Source organism: Mobula hypostoma, chromosome 13 (genome assembly GCF_963921235.1).
Source record: "Mobula hypostoma chromosome 13, sMobHyp1.1, whole genome shotgun sequence".
In the NCBI taxonomy this organism is placed as follows: Eukaryota; Metazoa; Chordata; class Chondrichthyes; order Myliobatiformes; family Myliobatidae; genus Mobula; species Mobula hypostoma.
Window position 1 is genome coordinate 5,240,339 of NC_086109.1, and position 19,139 is coordinate 5,259,477.

The 19,139-nt window shown below is 42.9% G+C and overlaps 1 protein-coding gene across 2 annotated transcripts in view; it reads left to right on the forward strand.

Annotated features, from left to right (window-relative positions):
• LOC134355380 (TRAF3-interacting JNK-activating modulator) overlaps window positions 1–18,892 on the forward strand; it is a 49,022-nt gene extending 30,130 nt beyond the window's left edge. Inside the window, exons 11-15 of one of the 2 annotated variants that reach the window (XM_063065174.1) lie at window positions 491–553; window positions 2,323–2,382; window positions 2,673–2,785; window positions 6,060–6,173; window positions 12,848–14,642. In XM_063065174.1, coding sequence (XP_062921244.1) covers window positions 491–553; window positions 2,323–2,382; window positions 2,673–2,785; window positions 6,060–6,173; window positions 12,848–12,943 — 446 coding nt within the window. In that variant the 3' untranslated portion in view covers window positions 12,944–14,642. Of the gene's footprint in view, window positions 1–490; window positions 554–2,322; window positions 2,383–2,672; window positions 2,786–6,059; window positions 6,210–12,847 lie in introns of both variants that reach the window. The other variant, XM_063065175.1, reaches the window with a different exon arrangement.
• Window positions 18,893–19,139: the final 247 nt, after the last annotated feature.

The window sequence follows — 19,139 nt, forward strand, 5'->3', positions numbered from 1 at the left end:
TAAAAACACACACCTGACAGCATTAACACACGCACCTGACACCATTAACACACACACCTGACAGCATTAACACACACACCTGACAGCATTAACAACACACACAAAATGCACACACAACTGACACCATTAACAACACACACAATATGCACACAAAACTGACACCATTAACAAGACGCACATGACACCATTAACAACACACACATACCTGACACCATTAAATAACACACACAAAATGCACACACAACTGACACAATTAACACATACACCTGACACCATTAACAACCCACACAAAATGCACACATAACTGATAACATTAACAACACACACACAACTGACACCATTAACAACATACACAAAATGCACACAGAACTGACACCATTAACAACACACACAACTGACACCATTAACGACACAAACAAAATGCACACACAATTGCTGACACTATTGTACTGTGAGTGGGGAAAATAATAATTGATGTTCTTTCCTGCAGCTGAACTACAAAAAGCTGAAGAGCAACAGCAAAGAATGGCTTCTACAATAATGAACCTTCAGAGTAAGTGCAGATACCTTCTGTAGTGTGGTCAACAAGTAAACGTGCAGAACCTTCCAAAAAACAGGCTCAGCATCTTCCAGAGACACAAGAGATTCTGCAGATGCTGGAAACCTTCAGCAACACACACAAAATGCTGGAGGAGCTCGGCATGATCTGCAGCATCTATGAAGGAACAAATACTTTGGACCTGATGAAGGGTCTTGGCCCAAAACATCAACTATCCATTTCCCTCCATAGATGCTCTTAGATAGAAAAGGGTGATAGAAAAATGGAGGGCTATATAGGAAGGGTTAGATTGATCTTAGAGCAGGTTAGAGGGTTGGCACAACCTTGTGGGATGAAGGGTGTGTAATGTTCTATGTTTTATGTTCATACCAACCTAGGTCCATACTCACAGTCCATGGTGGACACATGGGGCAGAGGATAGACCAATTTTCCTTTTACTTATTGGGTTTCTGATGAATTCACTTGGGTGTGAGTGCGACTGGCCCCTGTGGTGATACTCACCAACCCATTGCATCGTATCAGTGACACACAGTATGGATAATTTTTGCCTTGCTTTGGGAAGGGTTCAGAGCTTGGATACTACTTCAGGAGCCCAGTAAATGCTGCTCTGTGACCTTGGTGATCACTGCCTAGTTACTGCCAGCTAGGAGTTGTAATGTTAGTCTTGGTGATTAGGGTTAGCTATTGCTAGTTGGGACCTAGATTGATGGCCTCAGAGATATCTGATGGTTACTATTAGGAGTTGGGACTTTGGTTAGTGTGATTGGGATACTTACTGCTCCATGGGAGAATTTTTGCAAAATTTAATGAGAATTTCTTTATCAGGTGGTGGTAAGGGCAGATACATTAAGAACATTTAAGATACTTTTAGGTAGACACAGGGATGATAGAAAACTGGAGGGCTATGTGTGAAGAAGACAATGGGAAACCACGTAGAAACATAGAAAACCTACAGCACAATACAGGCTCTTCGGCTCACAAAGCAGTGCCGAACAAGTCCTTACCTTAGAAATTACCTAGGGTTACCCAAAGCCCTCTATTTTTCTGAGCTCCATGTACTTGTCTAGGAGTCTCTTAAAAGACCCTATCATATCCGCCTCCACCACCATCGCTGGCAGCCCATTCCACGCACTCACCACTCTGCGTAAAAAACTTACCCCTGACATCTCCTCTGTACCTACTTCCAAGCACCTTAAAACTGTGCCCTCTCATGATAGCTATTCCAGCCCTGGGAAACAGCCTCTGACTATCCACACGATCAATGCCTCTCATCATCTTATACACCTCTGTAGAAAAATTTGCCAGGAACAATCATGGTTATAAGGCAATAACATATAGGAGCAGAATTAGGCCATTTGGCCCATTGAGTATGCTGTATCATTTAATAATGGCTCGCTCATTTTCCATCTCAGTCATGGATGGAGAAGGAAGACCATGATCGCCCATGTCATATGACATATCACATAATGATGAAGATGATGTGTGAGGGAAAGGTTAGATTGATCTTGGAGTAGGTCAAAAGGTCAGCTGAAGAGCCTAAACTTTTGTTCTATGTTCTATGTTAAATGATATCATGAGCTTACAGAACAGGGAGCCAATATCATGGAATGTTACATTTTGCATGGTGAACAAATGTCTGGAATAAAATTGAAATCCGTTAATGAGTTGAATTTGTGTGTTTCCATTGGGCTGAAGAGCCTGTATCCGTGCTGTAAATGCTCCAAGATGACACTAATCCTTTTCCACGTTTCTTCAAACTGCAGGCACGCTACAGAACCAAGTCACTGACACTGCAGAGCAGGAGACAACTGTGCTACAGAACGGTTAGTCCAGCTCCCCGGTATCTCAACTGCTGTCGTTTGCCTCTTGATTCCGAACCTAGACTCTGATACAATGCGACAGGCATGAAATGCTGGAGGAACTCAGCAGGTCAGGCAACATCTATGGAAAGGAGTAAATAGCCGACATTTCGGGCCGAGACCCTTCATCGGGACCCATGTTTATTTTTTTCCGCAGATGCTGCCTGATCCGCGGAGTTCCTCCAGCGTTTTGTGTGTGTTGCTCTGGATTTCCAGCGTCCTGCAGACTTTCTGTCATTTCTGATTCATTGCAGGCGAGTCCTATGCCAGGACCGAACAGCGTGAGGTGGCTCGTCAGCTGGAGATCAGACAACTGAAAGAGCAACTAGAAAGGCAATTACATCAGCTCCACGCTAAACAGGAGGAGGTGAGAAAATTATACCCATCCAGATGCTGAACAGAAATACTTCATCAATAATCCCACACATTAAAAACTCAAACTTGGTTATTAGTGTGATAGGCATACCTACACACGGTAGAAATGCAATGAAAGTTAATGTTTTGCTGCAGCAGCACAGTACAGTACAAGGTCAGACATGAACTTAGATTAACATACAGTTCTGTGCCAAAGTTGAGTGAGGTGTCTCCCAGTGGAGGTTGGTTGGAGGGGATTCGTAGCCTGTTCCTTAGTTACAGCCTTCAGCAATTTGGGCATCGAGGGAGAGAGGAAGAGGAGAGCCATCCGCAGTACCACCGATGTGGCAGAGAGGGCCTCAAGATGGCTGTGGCTCAAAAGAGGGGAGCCATGGAGTCATAAGTAGCTAGCCATCTGGACACAAGCTGGGGTCTGATCAGCCCCGGCTGGGTCACCTGGAGGAGGTTGTATGATGTTGAAAGACCCAAAACACCCGATGATTCCAGGAACATCACTGAAGATGTGTCCAGAAGCATCAGTAGATGTATGTACACAGCAGGCATATTAGCATAGTGGTTAGTGCAACACTTTACAGTAACAATGACCCAAATTCAATTCCCATTGCTGTCTGTAAGGAGTTTGTATGTTCTTCCTGTGACTGCCTTGGGGGGGGGGGGTGCTCAGATTTCCTCCCTCAGTCCAAAGGTGTACCTGTCGGTTGGATAATAGGTCATTGTGAATTGTTCCATGATTAAGCTAGGGTTAAAACTGGGATAGCTGGGCGGTGCAGCTCAAAGGGCTGGAAGGCCTACTTCATGCTGTATCTCAATTTAAAAAATGTATAGCTAGGGTGCCTGAGACGTTTGCACAGTACTGTATTTGTCAACGTGGAGCGGAGAGCGAGCTTGAAATCTGGTGGGAGCAAAGGATGCTGGGAAAGGTGAGGGAGAGGAAGAACAGGAGGAGTGTCGGGGCGGTAGATGATGTTGGTGCAGGCACACCCAGTTCTGAGACACCAGGCAAGGCCATTTGATTCCAAACAATTGGTTTATTCATCATTACAGAATGTCCCTCTGGTGCATTCCACTCCCTGCCCTCTCCCTTCCCCTTTTCCCAACCATGATTCCCCTCTCCCTGCCTCCTTCCCACTCTCAGTCCACAATTGAGACCCATATCAGAATCAGGTTTATCATCACTCACACACGTCATGAAATTTGTTTTGTTTTGTGGCAGCAGTACAGTGCAATACATAAAATTACTACAGTACTGTGCAAAAGTCTTGGGCACCCGAGCTATATATAAGCACCTAAGTCTTTTGCACTGTACTGGTGGGGAGAGCTGTACCAATGATGGCACTGGCCAAATCCACCTCTTTCTATAGCCTCTGGTATCCCTGTGCTTTGGAGTTTCCGTACCAGTCTCCGATGCCACCAGTCAGAATGTAGAGTGCCACAAGCTGAGAAATACCACATGCCAATTTATAGCAATTCATTCAAAGAATGTCCCTTTAAGGTCAACAATACTTAAAATTCCCCATTTTAGCAATCTCTGGTTCTACTTTGATCGGCATGGATAGTGGGCGTATGGAGGGCTATGGTCCAGCTGCAGGTCAATGCGAGTAGCAGTTTAAACGGTTTGGCACGGCCATAGGGCCTGGTTATGTGCTCTCTATGACTCTATGACATATTTGGAAAAGTCTGTTTGTCCCAGAGAGCTGAAAGCATGGCGTGATTTGTGAGTTTAACCCGATTATGTTTTATGCCATATGAGGAGGAGGATATTTCACTCCTGTCTCATTCCATGAAAGATGGGCCAACTGTGTTTGAGGCAAAGTGATTTACACGGCAGAAGTTTAACTCATTATTAGTGCATCATGGCCAGTATCAAGCTTCTTGTGACTTGTTGGAGGTGCAGTCATTCGGGCAAGTGGAGAATTCGTCATCACACTCCTGACATGTGTCTAGTCAGTGATAGAATGTCTCTGGGATATCAGAAGGGGCTTCACTTGATGCAAGATAACCAACCTGCCACCTGCTCTTTAAGTCCCAGTATTTATATGGCTTGGGTGGCGAGGTGGAGATACGTCTCTCCCAAAGGGGATGTAAGATGCTCCTTCCCTCCGCTAGCCTGCAGGTCACTGTTGGGCAAGGTGTAGCACCTGCTTAGCCCTCCCCCCTCTCCCCCCCCCCCGGATCAGGGTCACGTGAAGCCATGGGAACACGTGGTGGATGGTCATACGAGCAGCTGGTGCAGATCACTAGTCCTGGTGATGCAACCACTGACACCAGGCAGACAATCTCTGAAGAGTATTGATAATGGCTGGGGTCTCCTATCTTGTAAAAACACTGCCCAGAAGAAGGCGATGGCAAACCACTTCTGTAGAAAAATTTGCCAAGAACCATCATGGTCGCGGGAAGATCATGATCGCCCCCGTCATACAATATGGACTTTCTCTTTTTGATGATCATTCTCTGATACTTTTGATGGCATGAAAATTACTTCCAACTTTATTTATTTAGAGACACAGCATAGTAACAGGCCCTTCTGGCCCAACGAAACCATGTGATTACACCCATGTGACTAATTAACCTACTAATGTGTACGTCTTTGGAATGTGGGAGGGAGGAAACCAAAACAGTTACGGGGAGAATGTACAATCTCCTTTCAGACAGCGATGGGAATTGAATCCAGGGTTGCTGGTGCTGTAATGGCGTTACACTCACGTGCTGTCTCTTGTCAAGGTCTTGCTGCATGCGGGCATGGTGGTGGGTGGGGGAGCCGCAGATGGGATTGAACGTTGTGGACATCCCCTACTCTGACCTCATAACGGAAGGAAAATCATTGATGATTTGGCCTAGGCTGATAACTGGGTAATAATTGGACGGATTAGATCCTATGAGCTGGACATTGCAGATGCCAGATTTTGTAACTGTGGCAGAATTCTTGGGAAGAGATGTGGCTCATTCTGGTGAGAAATTCTTCAGTATTGCAGCTGAGATGTTAGAAGTCATAGAATTGAACGTTAAGGCAACAGGCTATTCAGCCCATCTGATCCACGTCAGTCTGAGGGTCGACTCCTGTATTAATCCCAGCTCCCAAACTTTTATGATTAGGCATTTCAGATGCTCTTCTGGAATCTTCTTAAATGTTGTCAGCATCCCAGACGACTGGTTCCACTGATATCACTGTCCAGTGCACTGAACTGTGAATTCTATCTTCTACCTGTGTCTATGATGTAGTTGACTGTTCAAATCGTATAATCTTCTTTTCCTCGTCAACCCTCCAGTGTGCTGGACTTCATTTGGAGCTCGCGGCTGTGCAGAATGAGCGCCAGGCCCAGCTCAAACAGCGGCAGGGCCCCAGGAACGAGCCGGGGAGAGTTAAGAAGAGACCTTCCCAGGTGAGGTTCTGAAACCTGTTCCAGACTCAGAGCAAGGTGAGAAATAGCCAGACAAATACCAGAGATTAACAACTACTCAGCCACTTCAAGGCCTGAGATACCTGCATGAACTCACTATGGAAACTGGTTGACAAATAATGCACGCCACGTGATCTAGCACAAGTTTTTCTTGTTATCATTGAGAATTTTAATCACAAACTAACCCAACAAAAAATTAATAATGCTTTTCTAATTAACTCACTAACTTAAAAATTAAAAACTCTAAAAATGTTTGCAAGGAATTACATTCAATATTCAGCACTATATCTGCCCAGAAACCTACTTGTGCTAGAGCTGGTAAATCTTTAGCACAGGGGATCTCAACCTTTTTTATGCCATGGACCCCAACCATTAACCGAGGGATCCATGGACCCCAGGTTGGGAACCCCTGCTTTAGCCAGAGGGTGGTGAATCTTTGGAATTCACTGCCACAGACAGCTATTGGGTATAGTTGGGTAAAGTCATTGGGTATAGTTAAAGCAGAGGGTGACAGGTTCTTGATTAGTCAGGGCAGCAAAGGTTACGGGGAGAAGGCAGGAGAATCGGGTTGAGAGGGATAATAAATTAGTCATGGTGGAATGGTGGAACAGACACAATTGTCCTTATTTCTGTTCCTATGTCTTAAGATATTCTACTTGAACCTCCTCCCATTCTATCAACATTCCAGTATCTCTTTCTAATTCCTTCTCTCTTGTGTGTCCCTCTAAAGATCAGCTTATGTGTAGTAGCTCTTTGCTGGAGCAGTATAAAATCAACGCTATTGCCACCTCTCCCTAAACACTCAGTAACACATTTATTTTTACAAATTACAAACATTGGAAAGCATTGTCACGCTGGAAACCCAGAGTAACACATATAAAATGCTGGAGGAATTCAGCAGGCCAGGCAGCATCTATGGAGAGGAGAAAAGAGCCAATTTTTTTCAGCTGAGAACCTTCAATTGGACCATCAAAAGTCGTGATGAAGAATCTTGACACAAAACGTTGGCTACTGTTCCTTCTTATACATCAAGGGTTCCCAATCCTTTTTATGCCATGGACCTATACCATTAAACAAGGGGTCCGCAGAGGTTGGGACCCTCTGCTGACCTGCTGAGTTCCTCCAGCATTTTGAGTGTGTTACTCTGATGTAACCTAGTTGAAACCAAACATTTCACCAGTCCTCAAATTTCTTTGGGCTCACACTATGAAGAAACTTCAGCCAGGCATAACCAGAACCAACATGAGACTGCATTGCATTTTAAAGGGATTAATAACGATTTTGTGTCAAGTTCCAGTCAAATCTTTATTGGCCCATCAAGCTCCAACTCAATTTGTACAGTTTATTTTTCACCCAGAGTCCATGTAATACAGCATTTAAAATCAAGGTCAAGTTTACTGGCAGATGCAAAAGTACATATATGTACAGGTGCAATATAAAAACCACTTTAAAATTGGTTTATTATGGTCACAAACTGTATACTGAGGTACAGTGAAAACGACACATACTGTCCATACAGATGAATTCATTCCAAGTAGTACAAGGTAAAAGAATAACAGTATGGAATAAAATATTCCAGTGACACAGAAAATGCAGTGCAGGTCGACAATACTATGCAAATTCATGATGAGATAGACTGTAAGATCGAGAGTCCATTTCACCATACCATGGGACTGTTCAAATGTCCTTTAACAGCAGGATAGAAGCTGTCCTTGAGCCTGGTCATAGGTGCTTTCAGGCTTTTGTATCTTCGGCCCGATGGAAGAGAAGAGAATATATGTGGGGTGGGTGGGGTCTTTGGCTATGCTGGCTGCTTTACTGAGGCAAGAGCAGCACTACAGGAGCATAGCATCATATAAACAGCATTCATGAGAAAGACTTAAACTAAACATACATTATACATAATCTCTACTGGAGAAAAACACGATTTGAGCAAAGACTACAAGGAAGTCTGCAAATGGGGAGTGAAAGTTACTTCTACAACATTTCAGAATAGGTCTCATTTAAATTCCAGTTCCCATTTCCGTTCCAACGTTTCAGTTCGTGGCCTCCGCTTGTGCTAAGATGAGGCTCCCATCAGGGTGGAAGGCCACACCTTACATTCTGTCTGGGTAGCCTCCAACCTGATGGCATATTGATTTCTCCTGGCAAACAAATCTTCCCTCCCTCCTTCATCCATTCACCACTCTGAGCTTTTATGCCGTCTCACCTGCCTATCACCTCCCCCTCGGTCCCCTCCTCCTTTCCTATCAGATTTCTTCCTCTCCAGCCCTTTACCTTTCCCACCTACCCCTCCCCCCAGCTTTTTATTCTGGCATCTTCCCCCTTCCTTTTCAGTCCTGAAAAAGGGACTCAGCCCGAAACATTGACTGTTCATTCTTTCTCACTGATGCTGCCTGACCTGCTGGGTTCCTGCAGCATTTGGAGTGTGTTGAAAGGGATTTTCACCATCTGCAGAATTTCTCATGTTTGAGTCTCTTTGAGCCAATTACATCAGTTCTGCATTTAAACAACTTCTGTTTGAGGGACACTGGCTTGCAACAGATTTGGACGGTTTGGATTGTGGTGACTGATACTGAATAGTACGCACGCACCTGCTCCTAGTAATAGTTTGTCATCAGCAGTTTCATTTTATCATATGACAAACTGAAATTGGTCATGTTTTACAGATAATATTCCATGAGTTTATCCATTTTTTAAAATGAAAACTGCCTTCATTTAATGCAAAGGGTGGTGTATATTTGTACTTTGCTCTCACAAACAGTGGTTGAGGCATGTACATTAACATTTAAAAGCCACCTCAATAAATAAATGGATAGGAGATGTTTAGAGGGTCATGGGTTAAACATGGGCAAGTGAGACTACCTCAGTGGGATACAGTCAACATGGGTGAGTTGGGCCGAAAGCCTCTTTCCATGCTGTATGACTCTATAATCTGGCTAATGTTACTCTCTGGACCACTGGGAGTAAAACCTCTGACATTGATTTCACCTGAAATCTTCTTGTACCGGTCATTAAATAAAATAAAAATGATAAATTAGCATGTTAGTATTTCAGTTAAATGATAGAGGGCCTTTGTACATCAGGATCCCACTGCATTATTTCATGCTGGAAGATTCTGTGGACTTTTAGGTCATTATCGGTCAATTAAATTCTTTTTCCACTTCATACATCTCCATCTCCAGCATTGCTAGTCACAATGACAAAGCTTTTATCTGCTTCAACAATTCTCATCAAGTATTTTTAATTCTATCCAATCTGAAAATATATGCACCTAATCCTGTCAGACTTCGTTGTTTCCAAAACAGGAAATTCGGTTAATATCTAAATAGACCAATACATTTCCATGTTGTGAACCATCAGACCAAACTATTTGTGTTTTTTTAGAAACTCGAATGAATACTTCCTAAACCTTTATACAGCTTTCTAAATGCTGTCCGTGTCATCTCTGGTATTTTGGTTATCACATTTTCTCCAAAGTCTCTGCAAAATATGAGAGTGAATGACATAATTTAATGTTGAGTGCAAAGATTCTTACTTTACTGGGTGTTTGGGTTATTGGGTCTGATTTTGGGTAGGTTTTGACTAATCCAGATCATAACAAATAGGAAAGCCCTCCAAACTTTGATGGTTGTAAAAACACAAGACAGGGAAAATGGAGTTGGCTGGTTGAGAAGCTCTGGAATTCTCTGTGGAGGCTCAACACAGATAGATTCTGATATCAATTGTATTAAAGAATATGGAATCGGCGCAGGGAGGCAGCACTGGCTCCAAGATCAGCGGATTTGGTGGAGCAAGGGCTACACTTCTACTTCTAACATGCCTTCCAAGTTTGCTTTGCTGATCAAGTTTATTGTCATTCAACCATACACATGAACACAGCTAAATGAGACATTGTTCCTTGGGGCCAAGGTGCAAAACACAGCGTATATAAGCACACACAGCACATAAGACCATAAGGTCCAGGAGCAGAATTAGGCCATTTGGCCCAGTGATGCTGCTCTGCCCTTTCGATATGGATGATCCAACTCCCTCTTGGCCCCAATCTCCTGCCTTCTCCCTGTATGCCTTCATGCCCTGACCGATCAAGAATTTACCTACCACTCTCTGGCTAAAGAAATTTCTTCTCATCTCCGTTCTAAATGGACATCCCTCTATTCTGATGTTGTGTCCCCTCTGGCTTTAGACTCCTCCACCATAGCAAACAACCTCTCTGCATCCACTCTCTCGAGGCCTTTCAATATTCGATAGGTTTCATTGAGATCCTCCACCCCTCATTCTTTTAAACTCCAGTGAGTACAGGCCCAGATCCAACAAACACTCTTCACATGATAAGCCACTCAATCCCGGAATCATTCTCGCGAAATTTCTTTAAATTTTCTCTGATGTCAGCATATCTTTTCTTAGATAAGGGGCCCAAAACTGCTCGCAATATTCGATGTGAGGCCTCACTAGTGCATTGCACTGCCTGGGGTGGTGGTATAGACAGAAACATTAGAGACTTTTATGAGACGTTTAGATAGGCACATGAATGAGAGGAAAATGGGCATTGTGTAGGCAGAGAAGATTAGTTAGGATGGTTAATTACAAATTTAACCGGTTCAGCACAACATTGTGGGCCGAAGGGCCTGTTCCTGTGCTGAACTATTCTGTGTTTTATGTCTATAAAGTGCCTGGAAAAAAGTATACAGCCCCCAACCCTTTGTCACCTGGATGAATATTACAAGCAGGGATTTTAATCAATTTAACTGAGCATTTTTATTTGTGAATCATGTTCTTTTTTTTCTCAGAGAACTCCAAAAACAGGGAAAATGTTAAAGCATGAAAAAACTAAAAATTAAAAAACTGAAATGTAAGCAGTTCAAAAGTATTCTTCCCTTTTGATTAGAAATTATTTGAACCACCTCTTGCAGTTATTACAGCCTGTAGACTTTTTGGATAAGTCTCTAATAGCTTTGCACAATGTGATGGAGCAACGCCTGTCAAGATTTTGCAAAAACATCACTTAGAAGATACTGTAATGATGTGGAAGAAGGTCTTGTGGTTGTATGAGACTAAAGTGGAACTTTTTGGCCTCAACACTAAGCAGTACGTGTGGTGTAAATCTAATACTGTGCATCAGGGAGGTAACACCATCCCTACTGTAAAGTATGGTGGAGATAGCACCATGCTATGGAGACGCTTTTCAGCAGCAGGGACGGAAATCTGGTCAGAATTGAAGAGAAGATGAATGCTGGTAAATACAAAGAGATTCTGGATAAAAACCTGCTAGTTTCTCCAGAAAGCTTAAACTGGGGAGGAAGTTCAGCTTTCAGCAGGACAATGACCCAAAGCACACTGCCAAAGCAACTATAGAGTGGCTTCAGATGAAGAAAATTGATATCCTTGAGTAGTCCAATCAGACTCTGGACCTTAACCCAATCAAACATCTCTGGCAAGGCCACAAGACTGCTGTCTACCACTGGTCGCCAACTAACCTGGCACAGCTTGGGCAATTTTGTGAGGAGGAATGGGCAAATGTTGCTCCATCGCAATGTGCAAAGCTAATAGAGACTTATCCAAAAAGACTACTGGCTGACGAAGGGTCTCGGCCCGAAACGTCGACTGTACCTCTTCCTAGAGATGCTGCCTGGCCTGCTGTGTTCACCAGCAACTTTGATGTGTGTTGCTTGAATTTCCAGCATCTGCAGAATTCCTCGTGTTTGCGTTTTTAAACTGGCTGTGATAGCTGTGAGAGGTAGTTCAGCTAATTACTGAGCAAATGGGGAGGAATACTTTTGAACTGCTGATATTTCAGATTTTTAATTTTTAATTTTTCATGCTTTATGATTTTTCTGGTTTTGTGGGCTCTACTGTGAAAAAGGGACCATGTGGTTCACAAATAAAAATTTTCAGTTAAATTAGTCGAAATCCCTGCTTGAAATACTTATTAATGTGAACAAAGGGTTGGGGGCTGAATACTTTTCAAGGCACTGTATTTATGATCAAGCACATAAAGTCACAAGGTAATATTAGTAGAGCCTGAGTGACATGGCCTGAACGTTGACATATAGTGCAAGGTGCATGTTTATTGTAAGACAGCATAATGTTACTGGCACTATTATTATAAAACAAGCAGTCACATCAATATGTGAAATAGTAGCAATAAAAGATGAAAAGTGGCCAAGGCAGGTTGAGAGTGTCTGTGAGTTGGTTTGTACGTCATGACTGGCCCTTTATTGTGAATCTATTTTCGCACACAAGTTCTTCATATCCCCTATTCCATCAGTATCTGGGAATGCAGATCAATAATTCCTTAAAAGTAGCATCACAGATAGATAGAATCAGAAAGAGAGCTTTTGGCACATTGGCTATCATAATTCAGAGTACTGAGCGCAGGAGTCGTAATGTTATGTTGGAGACGTATAAGACACTGGAGAGGTCAAATTTAGAGTATTGTGTGCAGTTCTGGCCACTGACCTACAGGAAAAATATCAGTAAAAAGAAAGAGTACAGAGAAAGTTTACAAGTATGTTGTTGGGACGGGAGGACCTGCGTTCTAGGGAAAGGTTGAATAAGATAGAACCTTATTTCCCTCTCACCTTAAGTACATGTATTTAACAGCAAATGTATTATGTGGTACTGTACTAATAGAGAATTTGTCTCTTCTTTTCCAGAGGCGCTGCTGTCGATGTGTGGCCTTCCTCCTGATGGCAGCAATGGTAGCAGGGTTTGCTGTACTTTGTGCAAATCTGGACAAAATCCCTCTCTGAGAAACTCAATGGCACTGACACAAATTTGCAAATGACTTTGAACACCAAATTTCGATTAGAACAGAAATACTGATACTTTTTAAAATCTTAAAATATTTTAAAAAATTAACTGGTCATGTGGAATATTGGGAAATGGTCAGGTGCTAAAGAGACTAACCATTTGCACATTCTCACTATACTAAGCTGAATAGCACAATCTGATCAAATCTGAAATATTTACCCTCGTGACTATATTTCACATTAGATGCATCTCCAACGGCCAATTCCCTCAAAGCAGAAAGAAATATTTTATGTCCAGTTCAGCTGGGACATGGTATTTTATTGATTAAGCACACCAACGACCTTAACTCACAATCCTTGTTGTTCAGATATCAACGTAACAGCGGGAATATTTAAACTCTTAACCCAGCAAATTCAAATGTTTTAAAATGCCTGTTCTAGGTAATGGGTTGTGGAGTGGAGATATGTTTCTAATCAAGGAAGCACCAGTCATCCCTTCCCTCCACTAGCCTGCAGGTCACTCTTGGGCAAGGTGTATCACCTGCTTAGCCCCCCACCGATTAGGATCACGTGAAGCCATGAGACCAGGTGGTGGATGGCCATATAAGCAGCTGGTGCATATCACAAGTCCTAGTTTTGCAACCACTAGCACCAGGCAGACTATCTCTGAAGAGTACTGATAATGGCTGGGTTCACCGGTCTTGTAAAGACACTGCCCAGAAGATGGCAATGGCAAACCACTCCTGTAGAAAAATTTGCCAAGAACAGTCATGATCAAGTCCATGACCACCCACGTCATACAACTTCGCACATAACGATGGTGATGGTGATGATGATGATGACTCTAGGTTAGGGTAAGTCTAAACTTATGAGACTGTTAGGAGATACAATCTGATTTACTAAGGCTCTCAGGAAACAATATCTGCTGTCCTTATTTGATGTGGCCTGTGTGACTCTTAAACACACTCTGACTTGGTACAACAAATGATTCAGTTGTCAAGAGGGTGAATCACCTCTGTATTGTCACGGCCCAAAGAGTGAGCGAATCAGTGTTGGACACATCCCCTTACTAAATACAACGAAGCATACTTTTGTCAATGTTGTAAATAATTTGTGTAAAATTTGTTTTCTGATTAGAGAATATCACCAGATGCAGCTTTCTTAACTGTCTCTTATAGTCTCTTTACTTTTCCCAGTGCCAAAGGCTGGCAGAGATGGCAATTACCTTGCAATGGGTATCATAGTCCAATCACACTTCACTGTACATAGAATAAAATATATTTTCTTATGAGCATCTTTAACAATCAAATATGTTCAAACAGAGACCTTTTCCCATGGCAGAAATGGCTAATACATGTGCGCATGATTTAACGGTGATTACAGGAATATATAAGGGGGAATGTCAGAGACAGGTTTTTTTTTAACCAGAGAGGTGAGTGTGTAAAATGCCCTGCAAGGGGTGGTGGTAGAGACAGATACTTCAGGGACATTTAAGAGACTCTTAGATAGGCACATGAACGATATTAAAATGGAGGACTGCAGTACTGTGCAAAAGTCTTAGGCATATACTGTATATATAACTAGGGTGCCTAAGATATGCACAGTACTGTAGTTCATGACATATGCAAGGGATGATAAATCTGATTCTGATATGAGTCTCTATTGTGGACTGAAAGTGGGAAGGGGGCAGGGAGAGGGGTATCATGGTTGGGAAAAGGGGAAGGGAGAGGGGAGGGAGCAGGGAGCACCAGAGGCATATGCTGTGATGATAAATAAACCAATTGTTTGGAAACAAATGACCTTGCCTGGTGTCTCAGGGCTGTGTGTGTCTGCACCCACGCCACCCCCTGCCCCTGGCACTCCTTCTCTGCCACCTGTCCCACACCCCTCCCGTGGTACTCCACCCTCACTATTCAAACATCCCTTGCTCCCACCAGATATACAAACTCGCTCTCCACTCCACGTTGACAAACACAGCACTGTGCAAAAGTCCTGGGCACCCTAGCTATATTTATGTGCCTAAGATTTTTGCACAGTACTGCAGGTGGGAGGGAAGAGTAGATTGATCTTAGAGTGGGTTAAAAGGTTGACACAACATTATGGGCCGATGGGCCTTTACTGTAATGTCCCACGTTCTGTGTAGGTACTTGCCACAAAAAACGTCCAGCTAACTTTCTCCTGAATATTTCCAGGTCACCACCATTATACTTTGAGTATCAGGCATTTGGGACCAGAACAATTAAAAACTGTTTGATGCTCAATACAGCAGTCTGTATTAGCAAGAACACAGGTCTGGCACATGAATCAGTCAAGGTGTCAAACTCAATTCGATAAGAATTTCCTCCTGAACAGCTGCAAAATATTGGGAGAAAATTTAACATTTTGATTGATACCTCTTTGTAATGTTATTTTTGTAATGGCCTAATTGACACCTGTGGAATGTTGAAAGGCTTTGATAGAGTGGATGTAGAAAGGATGTTTTCTAAGGTGGGAGAGCCTAGGACCAGAGGACACAGCCTCAGAACAGAGGGGCCTCTTCTTAGAACGGAGATGAGCAGAAATTTCTTGGGGAATCTGTGGAATTCATTTTGCCACAAGCAACTGTCAAGGCCAAGACTTTATATCTATTTAAGGCAGGAGTTGGTAGACTCTTTATTGGTCAGGGCATGAAGAGATACAGGGAGAAGGTAAGAGATTGAGGCTGAGGGAAAATTGGATCAGCTATGATGAAATGGTGGAGCAGACTCAATGGGCCAAATGGCCTAATTCTCCTCCTATATCTTATGGTTATTTTGGAACAGATGGAATTTGCATGATTAACTGGCAGAAAGTTTTTTTTATATTCTTGGGTCTGATGACCATTATGTGTACTCTCTTCAGTGTGAACAAGCATTTACGTTTAAGATCCAAAACTGGTTTGGTGACAGGAGGCAGATGGTAGGGGTAAGAATTAGAAGTCTGTGACTAGTGATGAACCTCAGGGATTGATGCTTGGACCTTTACTGTTTGTGATAAACACTCAGTGGCCACTTTATTAGATACCCAATAAGGTGTTTTTGCCCACAGAACTGCCACTCACTAGATGTTTTTTATTGCACCCTATTTTGTAAACTCTAGAGACTTTTGTGCGTGAAAACCCCAATGTATCGTCAGCTCCTGAGACACTCAACCCAGCCCATCTGGCACCAAAAATCATTTCACAGATGAAGTCACTTAGATCACATATCTTCCCCATTCTGTTTAATCTGAACAACAACTGAACCTCTTGACCATGTCTGCATGCTTTTATGCATCGAGCTGCTACCGCATGATTGGCTGATTAGATATTTGCAATGACAAGCAGGTGTACAGGTGTACCTAATAAAGTGGTCATTAAGCGTACATTATTTAGTGACTTGGATATTGTATAGTGACTTTGACTTGTGGATGACACAAAAGAAAACAAATTGGTGAATTTATGAATGGTGAGAAAGGTTGTGGACTGCTGCAGCAGAATTTAGTCAGACCGTTGGCAGATGGAATTTAATTCTAATGAGTGCATGACGATGCACGTTGGGAGATCAGATAGAGGTAGGACATAACCAGTAAATGGTAGGGCACTCGGGAATGTAGATGAACAGAGAGGTCTGAAAGTGCAAGTCAACAGTTCCCTGAAAGTGGAAACTACAATCAGGGGGATGATGAAAAGGGCCCAAGACATGCTTGCCTTCAAAAGTCGGGGCATATAATTTAGGAGTTGTGACGTTATGTTGCAGCTTTATAAAACACTGGCAGTTCTAATTGCCTCACTATAGAAAGGATATTATTGCACTGGAAAAAATACAGAACATGAAAAGTTTAAGGGGAACATGAGGGGAAACATCTTCACTCAGAGGGTGGTGAGAGTGTGGAACGAGCTGCCAGCACAAGTGGTGCATGCAAACTCAATTTCAATGTTTAAGAGAAGTTTGGATAGATGCATAGATGGTAGGGGTATGGAGGGTTATGGTCCCGGTGCTGGTTGTTGGAAGTAGGTAGTTTAAAAAGTTTGGCATGGACTGGATGGGCTGAAGGGGCTGTACTTTTCTATGACTCCATGACGCTATCTATGTTGGAGAACTTTAGTTATGGGAAGAGAATGGACAGGCTGGACTTGTGAGAGTCTGAAGGGTGACCAGATAGTTATATATGATTATGAAAGGCTTAGATAGGGCAGCTAGCCACGATCTTTTCCCTATCATAAGGGTACTAAGAACGAGAAGACATTTGTTTTAAGGTCAGGAGTTTTAAAGGAACCTGAGAGGTAAAGTTGAAAGTCATCTGTATCTAGAACTTACAGTCTGAGGAGGTGAAAATCAGGCACAGTTAAAGATAAGCACCAGGGATTCAGCAGATGCTGCAAATCCTGAGCAACACAGTCCTGATGAAGACTCTCAGCCCAAAATGTTGACTGTTTATCCCCCTCCATAAACGCTGAGTTCCTCCAGCACTTTGAGTCTGTCACAGCAGAGTCATAGACTCATAGAACATTACAGCACATAACAGGCCCTTCGGCCCCTCTAATAAGAACATAAAAAATAGCAGCAGGAGTAGGCCATCGAGCCTGCCCCGCCATTCAATAAGATCATGGCTGATCTGTCCGTAAACTCAGCTCCATCTACCTGCCTTTTCCCCATAACCCTTAATTCCATACTGAACTATTATGCTGCCTGATCCCATCGATCTGAACTGGAACATAGCCCTCTACCCATGTACCCATCCAAGTTGCTCTTAAGTGTTGAAATCAAACCCGTTTCCACCACTTCCACTGCCAGCTCGTTCCCCACACTCTACTTAAATAAGCAAGGCATGGCAGGATAAGATTCTAATGTGGCAACTGGGAATCGTCTAGATAGGAAAGAAAGATGGAGATGGTGTTTCTATGCTGTACAGTTAACTCTGTAATTTCATGACTATGGAACACTCTCACTTAATAGAGTGCATCATTAAACTCACAGAGACTTGAGATTATGTCACAGTGTTCATAGTTAAAACAGCAAAAGGACTGAAAGTATTCACACCAAGCTTTACTGACTTGGGCTGTAAAATACATTTTTTGTAAGGTGAAAAATAAAATCAATATTTTGAGATAATGGCAAGTGTCTAGTTAACCTTCCATTAATTTGTTTTGGTAAACCTGCTGGTGTGGGATGTGAATGCTGTAGTGTTTTTGGGCAGAAACTTGGGCAGATAAGGTTCAGTTTCAGTTTCCTGTTCCGCTACATCCCCATATCTTGTTGAGTTTATGGAAAAGGTAGATGAACTTGCAGCACAGTTGCAGATTGGCAGGTATGATATTGTCAGCATCACTGAATCATGGCTGAAAGAAGATTACAGCTAGGAGCTTAATGTCCAAGAATACACATTATATTGAAAGGACAGGCAGGAAGGGAGAGGGAGTGGCATTGCTCTGTTGGTAAAAAATGAAATCAAATCATTAGAAATAGGTGACAGAGTCAGAAGGTGTTGAATTCTTGTGGATAAAGCTAATGAACTGCAAGGGTAAAAAAAACCCTGATGGGAGTTGTATACAGACCCCCGAAACAGTAGTAAGGATGTGGTCTACAAGTTAGAAAGGGGGGTGGGAAATGTCTGCCAAAAGGGCAATGTTACAATAGTCATGGGGGATTTCAATATGCAGTTAGATTGGGAAAATTGGTTGGTGTGGGATTCCAAGAGGGGGAATTTCTAGAATACCTATGAGATGCTTTTTAGATCAGCTCATGGTGGAGCCCACTAGAGTATCAGCTATTCTGAACAGGGTGTTGTGCAAATAACTGGAATTGATTAGAGAGTTTAAGGTAAAAGAACTCTTAGGGGTAAGTGATCATAATATGATCCAGCAACACACATAAAAGTTGCTGGTGAACGCAGCAGGCCAGGCAGCATCTCTAGGAAAAGGTACAGTCGACGTTTTGGGCCGAGACTCTTTGTCAGGACTAACTGAAAGAAGAGTTAGTAAGAGATTTGAAAGTGAGAGGGGGAGGGGGAGATCCAAAATGATAGGAGAAGACAGGAGGGGGAGGGATGGAGCCAAGAGCTGGACAGGTGATTGGCAAAAGGGATATGAGAGGATCATGGGACAGGAGGCCTAGGGAGAAAGAAAAGGGGGAGAGGGGCAAATAACCCAGAGGATGGGCAAGGGGTATAGTGAGAGGGGCAGAGGGAGAAAAAGGAG